Source organism: Vitis riparia, chromosome 6 (genome assembly GCF_004353265.1).
Source record: "Vitis riparia cultivar Riparia Gloire de Montpellier isolate 1030 chromosome 6, EGFV_Vit.rip_1.0, whole genome shotgun sequence".
Lineage (NCBI taxonomy): Eukaryota > Viridiplantae > Streptophyta > Magnoliopsida > Vitales > Vitaceae > Vitis > Vitis riparia.
The window spans coordinates 19,031,376-19,044,100 of record NC_048436.1 but is presented as its reverse complement, the minus strand read 5'-3'; the positions used below and the strand labels follow the sequence as shown (position 1 = coordinate 19,044,100).

The window sequence follows — 12,725 nt, the reverse complement described above, 5'->3', positions numbered from 1 at the left end:
ATGACAACATGTTTCTTTTTGCTTCAACAACCGTTGATGAATATTCTATAGTCTCTAATCATGTTAATACCAGCTCATGGCTCCCATTGTTGATCTCGGTTCATCCTACAATCCATCCTAATACTCTTCACACTAAGTCGGATCATGTTTCCCTTTGTTCTTTGAAAGAACTTGATTCCTCTACTACTCAAAAACAAAAACAAGTCCAAGAACTAGTAACAATTTTACCTCAATTCAACCAGAACCGTTGGAAACTCAACAACCTACCATAGCACCATTAGGGAATAGCCCTCCAATGAGGACTAGGTCTAAAGCAGGGATTTATAAACCTAGAGTGCTACTAACAATTGACCTTTCTACTGTTGAACCAACTACAGTGCATGAAGCTTTTCAAAGTCCCCTATGGAAAGTTGTTATGCAAGAAGAATATGATGTTTTGATTGCTAATGGCACATGGTCTCTAGTTTCGTAACCTTCAAACAAGAAAATTGTTGGGTGTAAGTGGATTTTCAAACTTAAGAGACATCTAGATGGTTTTATTGCTCATTACAAGGCACAACTAGTTGCAAAGGGATATCATCAAAGGCCTGGTTTTGACTTCACAAAGACGTTTAGCCTAATAATTAAACCAAGCATTGTTTGGGTAGTTTTGACACTAGCTCTTGCTCAAAATTGGGAGATTCACCAACTAGATGTGAATAATGCATTTCTTAATGGTATTATTCATGAAACAATTTTGATGGAGCAACCCCTTGGTATTGAGAAATTTACAATTTTTGTTCCACTAGTATGCAAGCTTCACAAAGCCCTTTATTGATTAAGGTAAGCTCCTCAAGCTTGGTTTGATAAACTCAAGGATTATCTCTTGCAGATTGGTTTTGTGAGTTCTAAAGCTGACCAATCATTGTTTCTTCGGTTTACTTTTACCTCATGTATTTATCTTTTGGTTTATGTTGATGATATCATTATCACCAGAAATGATTCACTTGTAATTTCCATATTGATCTTCCTACTCGATCAAAAGTTTTCACTCAAGGACCTTAGCATTCTCCATTATTTTTTGGGCATTGAAGTTCAGCATATTGAAAATGGAGGAATGTTGCTCTCACAAGAGAAGTATCTCACTGATATTTTAAGAAAGGCCTAGATGGTTATAGCAGAGGCCTTTTTAACACCTATGGTTGGAGGTTTGAGACTCTCAGCACATCAAAGTGAAGCTATTCCAGATCCCAAGCTTTAACGGAGTATTGTGGGGGCTTTACAATATGCTACTATTACCAGACCTGAAATATCCTATAGTGTGAATAAAGTATCTCGGTTTATACACAATCCATTGAACTCTCACCGACAAGCTGTTAAACGAATACTTCAATATCTTAATGGCACTCTTCATCATGGTCTTTATTTTTCCAAACCTTCACATTTGTCTTTTGAAGGTTTTTTTGATGCAGATTAGGCATCTAATCCCGATGATAGGAAGTCAACCTTAGGCTACTGCATATTTCTTGGACAAAACCTAATCCTTTTAAGCTATAAGAAGCAACACACCATTTCTCGTTCTAGCACTAAAGTAGAGTACTAGAGCCTAGCAAATGCTACTACTGAAATGGTGAGGCTGAAGGGATTTCTGAAAGACTACGAGTTCCACAACCTCAAACACCAATCATTTGGTGTGATAATCTCAGCACCGTTTCTTTAAGTGTTAATCCAATTCAACACTCTCGGATGAAACACATTGAGCTTGATCTTTACTTTGTTTGTGACAAAGTTTTGGAGAAAATCTTGGCAGTTCAACATGTTTCAGCTTATGATCAAACAATAGATATCTTCACAAAGCCTCTTCATTATCCTCATTTTACAGACTTTGCGACAAGCTAAATGTCCTATCTCCTTCTACGCTTAGCTTGCAAAAGAGTATTAAAAAAACATTTTGAAACTTCTAGAGAGATTCTTGTGTCCCGTGGCATTGAATAATAGGTTGGGTTGTTAAGGTTGGTTTTTTCTTGTTGTATAAATTTCTTGGTTCCAACTCTTAATAAAAGAAGACTCAGAAAGTGAGTGGGCCTCTTTGCCTATTTTATCCTTTATTTCTCTCATAGTGTCAAAGTTCCTTTGCAGTTGGATAGCACATATAGTTGGAACTAATATCATCATCCATGGCATTCACAAGTCATGCCATAACCATGGAATTCTCAGCATCCTAGAGTATACATTTGAACCAATTAAGACTAACGTAGAAAGTAGTAACATGGGTAAATTTAGATGATACCTTTGACATGGTGTAACCATGGAATTCTCAGCATCCTAGAGTATACATTTGAACCAATTAAGACTAACGTAGAAAGTAGTAACATGGGTAAATTTAGATGATACCTTTGACATGGTGTAAGGCTAGAATGGCAGAGGAGCATGCTGGTATTTGAGTCCAAGATATTTTAAGGTTTTTTGCGAAGAGAGTTAGAAAAGAAATTTTTGCTCTGCTACCATCGAAAGACGGATATGAAGAGGAATCATAATGGTATGATTAACTTCTCATTGATGATTAAAACAATTTACAAGTTTCCTACTTATAAGCTATACAAAGCATCAATCAAGGAACAAAATAACTACTAATCTATTTTTAACTTTCCTAATTTACAAAATTTAACTAATCCTATATTTACACAAAATACAATTAGGAAATCTCTAGAATATCAGTCAAGATATTCAACATTCCAACCCTCTATGAGCTTTTCTTGATCTTATTTTGCTCTTTCTTAAGAGTTGAAAAGCTAAGCATTGAAGCTCAAAACCGTCATTAATATCTTAATTGTGATTTGTTATTATCAAAATTCAAACCTAGTTTATAAGACAAAAAAAATTGAAAACTTTCAATCTAGTCTACTCATTGGTTCCTTTTTAATTTTACCAAGGTAATGGTTGTTCGATCCAATTTTCAAAACATTTTAAAAAAAAAAAAATTGTTGAATAACTAAACAAATGTACAAAATAAAATTTCAATAAAATATAGATTACTTATAGCCAAACAAGAAAATAAATATGGGTTGTTCCTTTTCCTTCAAATCCTCATTGAAGGATGGAATCAAAATACCAAAACTTGGGTTATCTACTAAATTTGTGAAATTCTAGTAAACTTTTCCCTTCAAACATGACAATCTTACACCACAAAATGAAAAATCTAGTAAACAGTTCCCAAGCTTTCCATTTTTATTTTATTTTTACACGTAATTCTAGTACGACAAAATGATCCAAAACCCCCTTAAAAAATGCTTACCCATCCAACATGAAGATGATTATTATTATGTCCTTGGAAATTTTAGAGTAAGAGCGTGAGACCTTTTCCCTGTTCCAACTCGAGAATTGAATAAACATGCAAAGACTTTTTCTAGTCAGAGAAAGGAGAATGTGGAAACATCGTCTGTTAAAAGACCTGTGTTTGTCTAATCGCATGCTTGTCAGCAACCAAACGAGACATCAGTTTGTGGATAATTGACAAGAAAAATCAAACACATGGTTAAGATCTAAACTCCAATAAAACTGTCGAAAAGCATGCCTTAGGACTACTACAAAGCAGAAGTCATTTGGATGAGTAGAAACCTGCCAACCATTGATCATATTGTAGGCTGTGTAGCTGTCAAAGGCGAAATTTCTGAACAAATTTACTGCTACCAAGCCTATGACCATTTCATTTTTTGCTTTGACCCTACTGTTTACTTTGAAGGGCTCAGAAGCATAAAATACTGCAGAAAAGCTATCAATAGGAACAGCTCAAGCACACTTGATGCTTTGAGGCAACTTGCTATAAGCATACGCCCCAGAATAAGCTTGGTGGGGCATATGATGATGGCAAAAGGACTTAAACAAGTACCTGAAGTGGAAGATTCAAAGGGCTCGATATAAAAACTAAACAAACAAAGAAGCAGATCGTCAACAAAGAAGTTTCAACTTTCCATTGGTTGTCACAGGTTTGCAACTAAGCATTTATTAGAGGTACGAAACAATATACTTCAACAAACAACTCTAGTCAATTCTTTGAAATTTTAGCTGCCGATCATATAGAGGACATAATCTAACAGATTTCGCCTCTTCATTCTTTCTTTCCAATCCCATGAGCCATATTATAGATCCCTTGTGCCTGTGCAAAATGCATAACAACCATATCACAAAGAGGCACAGGAACTCGATCCAATTTTGTTTATCAAGATTTGATGAAAAAACTGAAGTCAAAAGAGTCTTACAATAAGAGCTACAGAAGCAGCCGCCAGAGCAGCAGGAATGGCAACCGAGGTGATCTTGTCCATTCGTCCTTTCAGGTACGTGTGTTTATGGACCTGCTGGAAAAATCGTTGCTTCTCAAGGATCTTCTCTCTTGGAACAAAAGGTGGTTCTGTCATACTGCATTATGAGTTGAAATCTAAATAAAGGTCATCCAATATAAGCAACCTTCTGGACCTAAATATGACTACAGCTGTCATTCAGTGTTTCATCATGTTCAATTTTTTCTTTTTACCTTCTTGGGATTGGAATCCTGTCATGTTGGAATTTCTAAATCTTATTGTGGAGGGAGATTCTTATTTGGGAATTCTTGTTTGACTAGTGATGAAGAATAAAGAAATAAGAATATAATGAAAATTATTTGACAACTCATACATTTTCAAATTCTTCATTCATATCATGAAAACAAGAAGGGAGAAAATTTTATTGAGCATAAACATATTTTTTATTTTCCTTCACTTCTCTCATTTTCTTTTTCCTTTTTATTTTCTTTTTCTAATCTTTCAAGCTAAACTTTCGACAATCCAACAGAGTATAAAAGTGCTAGGATCTTCACTTCTGTAGAAATTCTAAATCCAAAAGCTTAGGACAAACTTGAACAAGGACAACCCTGTGGTTCCTCCTAGCCCATCAAATGGCCATTGGACCAAACAAAACAACACCCCCAACTCCACAACAACAACAAAAAAAAGAAAAAAAAAGAGTGAAGAAATATATAAGCTGTGTAACAATGATGCTAGATGGATTGCCAAACCCTCTAGAAGTGGAAAATGGACTTTAGAAACTTCTCCAAAAGCTTAGCACCCGTTATAGGAGCCAAAAACCCTCAAGTGTATACAGATAATAAGTAACTTGTTTGACAAAGTTATAAGTCGACTATATATACATGGTAAAATATGGTAACATTTACTATAATATCCCTGAGCCATACCACAAAAATTTTAAAGAAATAGTTTTTTGTATCACATGTGGACAAAAAAATTCACCATCAAGACAAAAAGGGCTTGATCTTACATACTTCCTCAAACCTTCTTTATCCTCCATCTTGACATTAAGTAGAGGATCCATGTCCCTTCTCTGCCTACCTAGAAGAGCATGTGCATTGGGATACAAATTCCAGTAGATATTGGCTTGTGACCATTTGCTATGGTATAGTGTTTCTTGCATGAAAAGTTATTTCTAACTCTTCAAGTTGGTTGTTATCACCTTTGGAACCAAGGTTTTTACATCCTCCTCTGAGCTAGCATAATTGTAGGCCCTAGTGAAGGACTCTTCCATGCTAGCCAGTTTCATCTCATCAAAGGAACTTCTACAAATCGAAGTTGGTGAGAAGTTCACTCTTCAAGGTGATTCCGGCTATAGCACATCATATGAATTTACTAAGTACCAAAGTAGCACTAAACCTCCATACATAATCCCTTAAACCTTCTATGCCCACCATCTTAACAATAAACAAAGATACCATGCCCCTTCTCTGTTGAGAAAAGCACATGTACTGGGATAAAACACCATTCAAAGGTCAAAGGTTAAGAAACCACATGAATGCAAGACCTTACTAACTCGGACAAAGCATCTTATATAAGAGTGCATCATTTCCCTGTACACTACCATTGAGCTAAAAGGGCTATTTTGCAGTTTTATGGAACCAATGCTCAAACCTTGAGATGCTGTTTTTATGGTAACACAAAACAAAATAGAAATAGAAAGGTCATTAGAAAAAAAAAATGAAGAAAGATAGGCAGAAAATTTTGGCGTATCAAAATAGAAAGCCAAAAGGTCATGAAGATATCAAAGCATATTTTTACTTCTTTTTTTTCATAAAAATAACTGAAAACATAAATGTAAAAAGTCAATTTTATTTTACAAAGTTTTCTCAGCAGTCAGACAACCCATGGCCATAATACAGATCAGAACAGGATCAACAACTAAATCCAATTGCCAACAATATATCTAGATTCAACAGGATTCATACACAAACTAAGAATGCCTCGCTCGAAGTAAAGCTTTTTAACACCCGATCTTGATTTTTTTGATCTATAAAATTTTAAAAACTTTGCTTTCGAAGAAACAAAAATTGACATAACAATTGTATCCAAAACAGATCTGAATCACACGCAAAAGATCAAAAATAAATTTTTAAAAAACAACAAAACAAAGCAGAATCAAAAAGGCAACTCACGAAAACAACGGTGAAAGGAAAAATAATCAAATGAACACGTAAATAACAAATCGAACTGCAAAACCATCAAATCCAAATCGAAAGGAAAGCAAAATGGGAGAAAATTTCGAAGAACAGATCGAACCTTAAGAAGGAGAAGAAATCGCGCTATAACCCTAGCCGCAGCGGAAGAAGATAGCAACAGGTTAAGGTTCAGCTTTGAAAAAATGTTAAAAGAACAAAGTAGACACCCGACAGAATATATATATATATATATATATATATATATATATATATATATATATATATATATATATATATATATATATATATTTTATTAAAAAAAAAAAAAGACGCAGGAAATAATTTATTTAATATATGTTTTCACTTTTTTATTTCCTAAAATACCCTTATCAATACTGATAATCAACTTAAATAATAATTTAATCTTTTCAATTTGTTTTAATTATTTGATGTAACATAAACTATTCTTAAAATTATGATCAAAAAGCTAAAATGTGATTCAAAATTTAATATTTTTCATAATTATAATAAGAATTTAATCTTTTCATTTTCTTAGGTTTAACCTAAGGTATTTCTGAAATTGGCATAATAAACATAAAAAATAATAGAAAATTTAATATATTTATAAATGAAAATTTTAATATTTTCATTTACCTCCTATTTCTATTTCATCAACTACTTCAATAGGAATTTAATTTAAGGTTTTAATTATTTGACACAACAAAAATTCGTATGCTCATAACTTTATTGTGATTTTATATTCATGTTCATAACTATTTCATCTTTCATCTTATTTGACAAAGCCCCCCATGATCCACCAATACAATGTTTATTAGTTTCAATAATTGATTATAGGTTTTTTTATTTTATTTTATTTTATTTATTTATTTATTTATTTTTATAATAGGTATGTATGGAAGTCTAGTTATAGTAGGAGATCATCCCATAACATTTTTTGATTTTGGATTTAAAATTGATATGAAATACGGTTAAAATTTGTGTGGAACTCTCCCATAAATTAGGTTTTTTTTTTTTATTAATAACAAATTTGAAGTATTTTAAATCATATTTGAGTGTATATTGCGACAATAAATAAAATGTATTTAATATTTATATTTATTATTAATTTTTCTTTTTATCCTAACTTATCTTTTATTTCTTCAATGAAATAAATTAATTTAAAAAAATTACATTAAACTTTTTGCTTTTTATAACCATTATAGTGATTTCCATTTATTTTGAGATATTTAAATCTTTTAAATTAGTATATTTAATTAAATAATAGTGAATTAATAACAACACTTATTATATTATATATAATTATTGAATAAAAAGTTTTACAACTCATTTACATTATTTAAAAAAAAAATTATTAAGAAAATTACTACATTGTTTTTTAAATATTAAGATTTTGATATAAAATTTACTAAAATTGTGAAAAAAATTCTATTGAAATTTTAATTATTTTGATTTTTTAAATATATTTTTAGAACAAAACTTATTTTTCTTTTATATCTTTTTGGTTTGATTAAATAATTGGGTATAATATATATATATTTTTATTTGATATGAAATTATTTAATTTGATTTGGATTCGATTTTATGATATGAAATCATTTAATTTAACCTACTTCTATTTTCTATCTTTACAAACAAAAAATAATAATAAGTTTTACAAAATATATAAAAGTTTTTCAAAACAAATTAAAAATATAATTTTTAACAACATAATATAAGTCAATTATTTTTTCATAAAAATTCTTTAAAAGAAAGTGTATCATTACTTATTTGTGTCAAGTTGTATGAAAATCAATCATTAATTTTTTATTTACTTTTCATTTTTTTCATTTCAAAAATGTCTTAAAAGTTGTAATTTTCATTCCTTTAAAACCACACTACTAATATAATCAATGTTAAAAAAATTAATCATTAAAAGTTTGAAAACTTTTCAAATTTCTTGTAATGATTTCATTTTACATATTTAAAGTTTTAAATTTTTTATCTTTTTTCGTCATTCTCTATTATTTTCAAAATTTTCTCTTGGACTCTTTTGGGTATATCTGTTTTTTTTTTTTTTTCAGATTTTTTAAATCCACCAATTTCTTGCTCAAATTCAGTCATTTTTGTTTTGATTTTTATTAAAAAGCTTTTATATAAAAGAAAAAAAAGTACTTAAACTATATATGAAATAATTAACTAAAAGAAATTTACAAATTTAGTGTAAAAGAAATAAATGATGAGTTTAAATTAAGATCGGTAAATGTTATGGCGAAATACCAAGGTGGTGTTTATTTTTTTATATAAGAAAATTGGTTAAAAAATAATTTTATTGTCATAAATTTTGGTGTCAAAAAGTGTGATGTTATTTATATCTAATCCTTTTTTAAAAAAAATTTAGTTTCATGTTTAATTCAATTATTTGATTTTGAATCTCTACTTTATTTTTATATAAGTTTTGATATAATAAATTCACATACTAATTTTTTTATTGGATTTTTTTTCATATTCCTTCACGTGCTTTGGCGTTATACACTTACTAACGCGCGCTATATATATATATATATATATATAAAGAATATAAATTAACAAACCTTTCTTTACTCATTCTCATTTATTTTTTAAATATGACATCATTAATACTTTTTATTTTCAAGTAGATGATTTATTTTATATTATGTAGTCACTCATTTTTATTTTTGTTTTTAATTCTATATCTTGCTTTATAAAACTTCCTTGAATAAATAGTCTTGCTCAAAATTTTAAATTTTATTATTTATTATTAGATATTTAAATAATATAGTAAAAAACAAGCAATTATGCCCAAAATACAGGGAAAATCTTTGATGGGCTTTTACATGTAGGGATAACAACAAGTGAGTTTAAACGAGTCACTCTATCTTAACCGATCACATTTATTTATATCTATTCTGATTCTTTCTCAATTTTTTTTTAAAGAGAACGTGTGAACCTATATATATATATATTTTAAAAAAAATTGTTTTTCAAATTTAAAATTTATTAAAAATAAATATGAGGCATAGATAAAGAAAAATATTTATAATTTATTTTTATAAAAAATAATATTTTATTTATGTTAAAAAGTTTTAAATTTTTTTAAAAATCAATTAAAATAATTTTTTATTTAAAATAATGTAATGAGGTAGGGCAATATGGAACAAAGTCATGCTTGAATCATCCAAAACCCATATTAGGTTTTTAAAAACTTTATAAATCTGCATTCAATTTATTTATTTTTATCTCAAATAATTTCTATCTAGATGGGTGTGTATTACAAAAAATATGTCCTATTATCATCCCCGTTCACATCCATAAGAACCATGACAATAGACATCTCCATAACTTGAAAAGATGTAATCTAAAATAAGAATTTAACTTTAAAGCTTATTTGACAATGATTTTAGAAAATATTTATAACCATATAATTATTACCAAATGTACTTTTAATAGTGTTGAGTTAGCTATAATAATAACAATAAGTTTTAAGACACAAGAAAAATAATTTAGATATATTTTTTATTTTAAAAATAAAAATAGTACTAATTGTTGTATTTTACATAGGAGTGGAAATATATGCAAATGACACCTAATTAAATCCATGTTTTATATTGAAATTCTCAATTTATCACGATTTTTTTAATAATTTTTTATTATATTTAAAATTATCGTTTTTCATTTATTCATTACTTATTGTTTGTTCATCAGTGAAATTGTGTCCTTAAAATAAGAGAAGCAAAAGGAGATTTAAGCCGGGTTCGGAGACCTGATGGGCCAGCCAAGCCCGCAACCTGAAACTTCCACTTGCGAAATCCTCTCTTCCATACTGTAGATTCTGCTCGACGACATCTTTCGTGTCGTTTTGGTCTCTGCAATACTCGAGGAGGTTAGATCATTCACTTTTCTCACATTTTCTAACTGATTTCGATTTCACCGTGTTCCCTTCACTTCAATTCAACCAAGGAGAAAAAGAAACCTTTTTGTTAGATGCGGAACCCTAATTCAATTTTCCTAATTTGATTTCATTTACCCTTGGTTTGATTTAAGAGAAAGTGAAAGAAAATGAAAGAACTTGGGGAATTTGAATGCGATGTTTCATATTCGATTTAAAATCTTGTAATCTTCTGTTTTCCTGCAGATTCTTAATGGCCAAACTGAGTGCCACTGAATTCATTGTATTCCGCGTCTGATTGTGTGGTTTTTGTTTAAGTGAGATCGTTTGTGTTTCTGCTCCCATTGAAATCATACGGTTCCGCTTTTGTTTTCTTAGCAACCAAACAGAGGGTCAATGAACTTTGACTGTTTTCAGTGTTTGAGACTATGATTTGTGTTCGTAGGGAATGTTTTAGGAGTCTTTGCTCTAGCAGAAATTCTATAAACCAAATTTTCTCTAGAAACCCATGTCAAAATTATTCTCCATACTCCAAAATTTACTCAAATTATACACCTTCAGCCTTGGATTTTCCATGTTATTTGCATCAGATTAATAACACATCGAATCCTAAAAAACTTTCTACTCAAATTCAGATAGGGTCCAATTCATACAAATACACCCACCTTTCATTCTATTATTCTTACTCAAGTGGAGCCTTCAGATCCTTCAAAAAGAGAGCTCGGAAAAGGTTGAAAGCCAATGCCAAACCTTGCCTCAATGAAGCTCAATTTCACCAAGCTATATCAGAGCTCCTTCCAAGATTCAGTGCAGGAGAATTATGTGAGGTTTTGAATCTTCAAGAAGATCCTATAGTGTGTCTAGAGATATTCAATTGGGCATCACAACAGCCTAGGTTCAGGCATGATGTTTCGACTTATCACATTATCATAAAGAAGCTTGGTACTGCAAAATTGTACCAAGAAATGGATGATGTGGTGAATCAACTGCTTTCTGAACCTAATATTGGTTCTGAGGCTCTATACACCACCATTATATATTTTCTTACAGAAGCTAGGAAGTTGACCCGAGCTGCCATTATATTTAAGCATATGAGAAGTTGCAGTAACTTGGATTGTAGGCCTTCTATTAGAACATATAACCTTCTCTTTGCAGCATTTCTGAGTAGGAGAAGCGATTCTTATATAAACCACATGTATATGGCAACTATTAGATGCCTTTTCAAGCAAATGGTCAATGATGGAATTGAACCTGATGTTTTCTCTTTAAATTCAATGATTGAAGGGTATGTGCTTTCCCTTCATGTCAATGATGCCCTTAGAATATTCCATCAAATGGGTGTGGTCTATAACTGTCTGCCCAACTCACATTCCTATGATTACTTGATCCATGGGTTATGTGCCCAAGACCGAACAAACAACGCTAGGAAGTTATGCAATGAAATGAAGGGGAAAGGGTTTGTTCCGAGCAGTAAATCATACAACTCACTTGTGAATGCTCTGGCTCTCTGTGGAGAGGTTGATGAGGCTGTGAATTATCTCTGGGAGATGACTGAAAAGCAAAGGTCAGCCGATTTCATTACATACCAGACAGTGCTGGATCAGATCTGTAGACAAGGAAGGATGCAAGATGCCATGAGTTTGTTAAAGGAATTGCAAGAGAAAGACCTACTGGATGGGCATACCTACCAGAAGCTGCTATCGTTGCTTGAACAAGAGTTTGGAAAATTAAACAACCAAAATCAATTTAGGCACTGAGAGCCGGGGTCCTCCAAATGGAATCGATGATGTGTTCTTGTTTTCATGTGGAGATATCTGTACTATTGTTGATATTATCTATGAAAAGGGTTCACCTCCAAATTGAGGAGGGTTGAGTTTGGTTGTTAGTCCTTGCTTAACCTTTTTCAGGAGTTAAATAAATTATGAATATAGTGTATATTACTTCGAGAAGTTGAAATCTGAATTAGTTTTATGTAGCTGTTAACTATGTTATAGTATGGTTTTCCCAGGGACTATGAAATTAACATGTCTTGCCTACCAGAATATCATCTTTCTTTGACCTCTAATTTCAATATCAATTAAAATTTCTTCATAGAGTACTTACATGAGATTGACTTATGTGAGTTAAACATCTCTCATCATGATCTCAGTATTGTCTGGAGTTCTAGTGGAGAGCTTTATTCTTTTCCTTAGCATTTTCTCCTGTTTTTTCTTTTGGAGCTATCAGATTTCCTTACTGAAGACTTTGCTCAGCTTATATATATACTCGTATATAATGTTCATGGTTTAAGAGTTGTGAAGTTAAGAGCCAAAGAGGAATTGCATTCTGCAACCTAGATGGTTTTTGCCTTTTTCATAGTTC

At 30.9% G+C, this 12,725-nt stretch overlaps 2 protein-coding genes across 2 annotated transcripts; one reads left to right on the top strand and one right to left on the bottom strand.

Annotated features, from left to right (window-relative positions):
• Positions 1 to 3,869: 3,869 nt before the first annotated feature.
• LOC117915528 lies at positions 3,870 to 6,681 on the bottom strand. The gene is made up of 3 exons (XM_034831093.1): positions 6,579 to 6,681; positions 4,239 to 4,395; positions 3,870 to 4,135 (listed from the first exon to the last, which is right to left on the bottom strand). The coding sequence occupies exons 2-3, from the start codon at positions 4,392 to 4,394 to the stop codon at positions 4,088 to 4,090; spliced, it is 204 nt and encodes a 67-aa protein (XP_034686984.1). The 5' UTR covers position 4,395; positions 6,579 to 6,681; the 3' UTR covers positions 3,870 to 4,087.
• A 3,560-nt stretch (positions 6,682 to 10,241) lies between these two features.
• LOC117915832 (pentatricopeptide repeat-containing protein At2g27800, mitochondrial-like) lies at positions 10,242 to 12,339 on the top strand. Its single transcript, XM_034831542.1, has 2 exons — positions 10,242 to 10,358; positions 10,611 to 12,339. The coding sequence occupies exon 2, from the start codon at positions 10,793 to 10,795 to the stop codon at positions 12,119 to 12,121; it is 1,329 nt and encodes a 442-aa protein (XP_034687433.1). The 5' UTR covers positions 10,242 to 10,358; positions 10,611 to 10,792; the 3' UTR covers positions 12,122 to 12,339.
• The last annotated feature ends 386 nt before the right edge of the window (positions 12,340 to 12,725 follow it).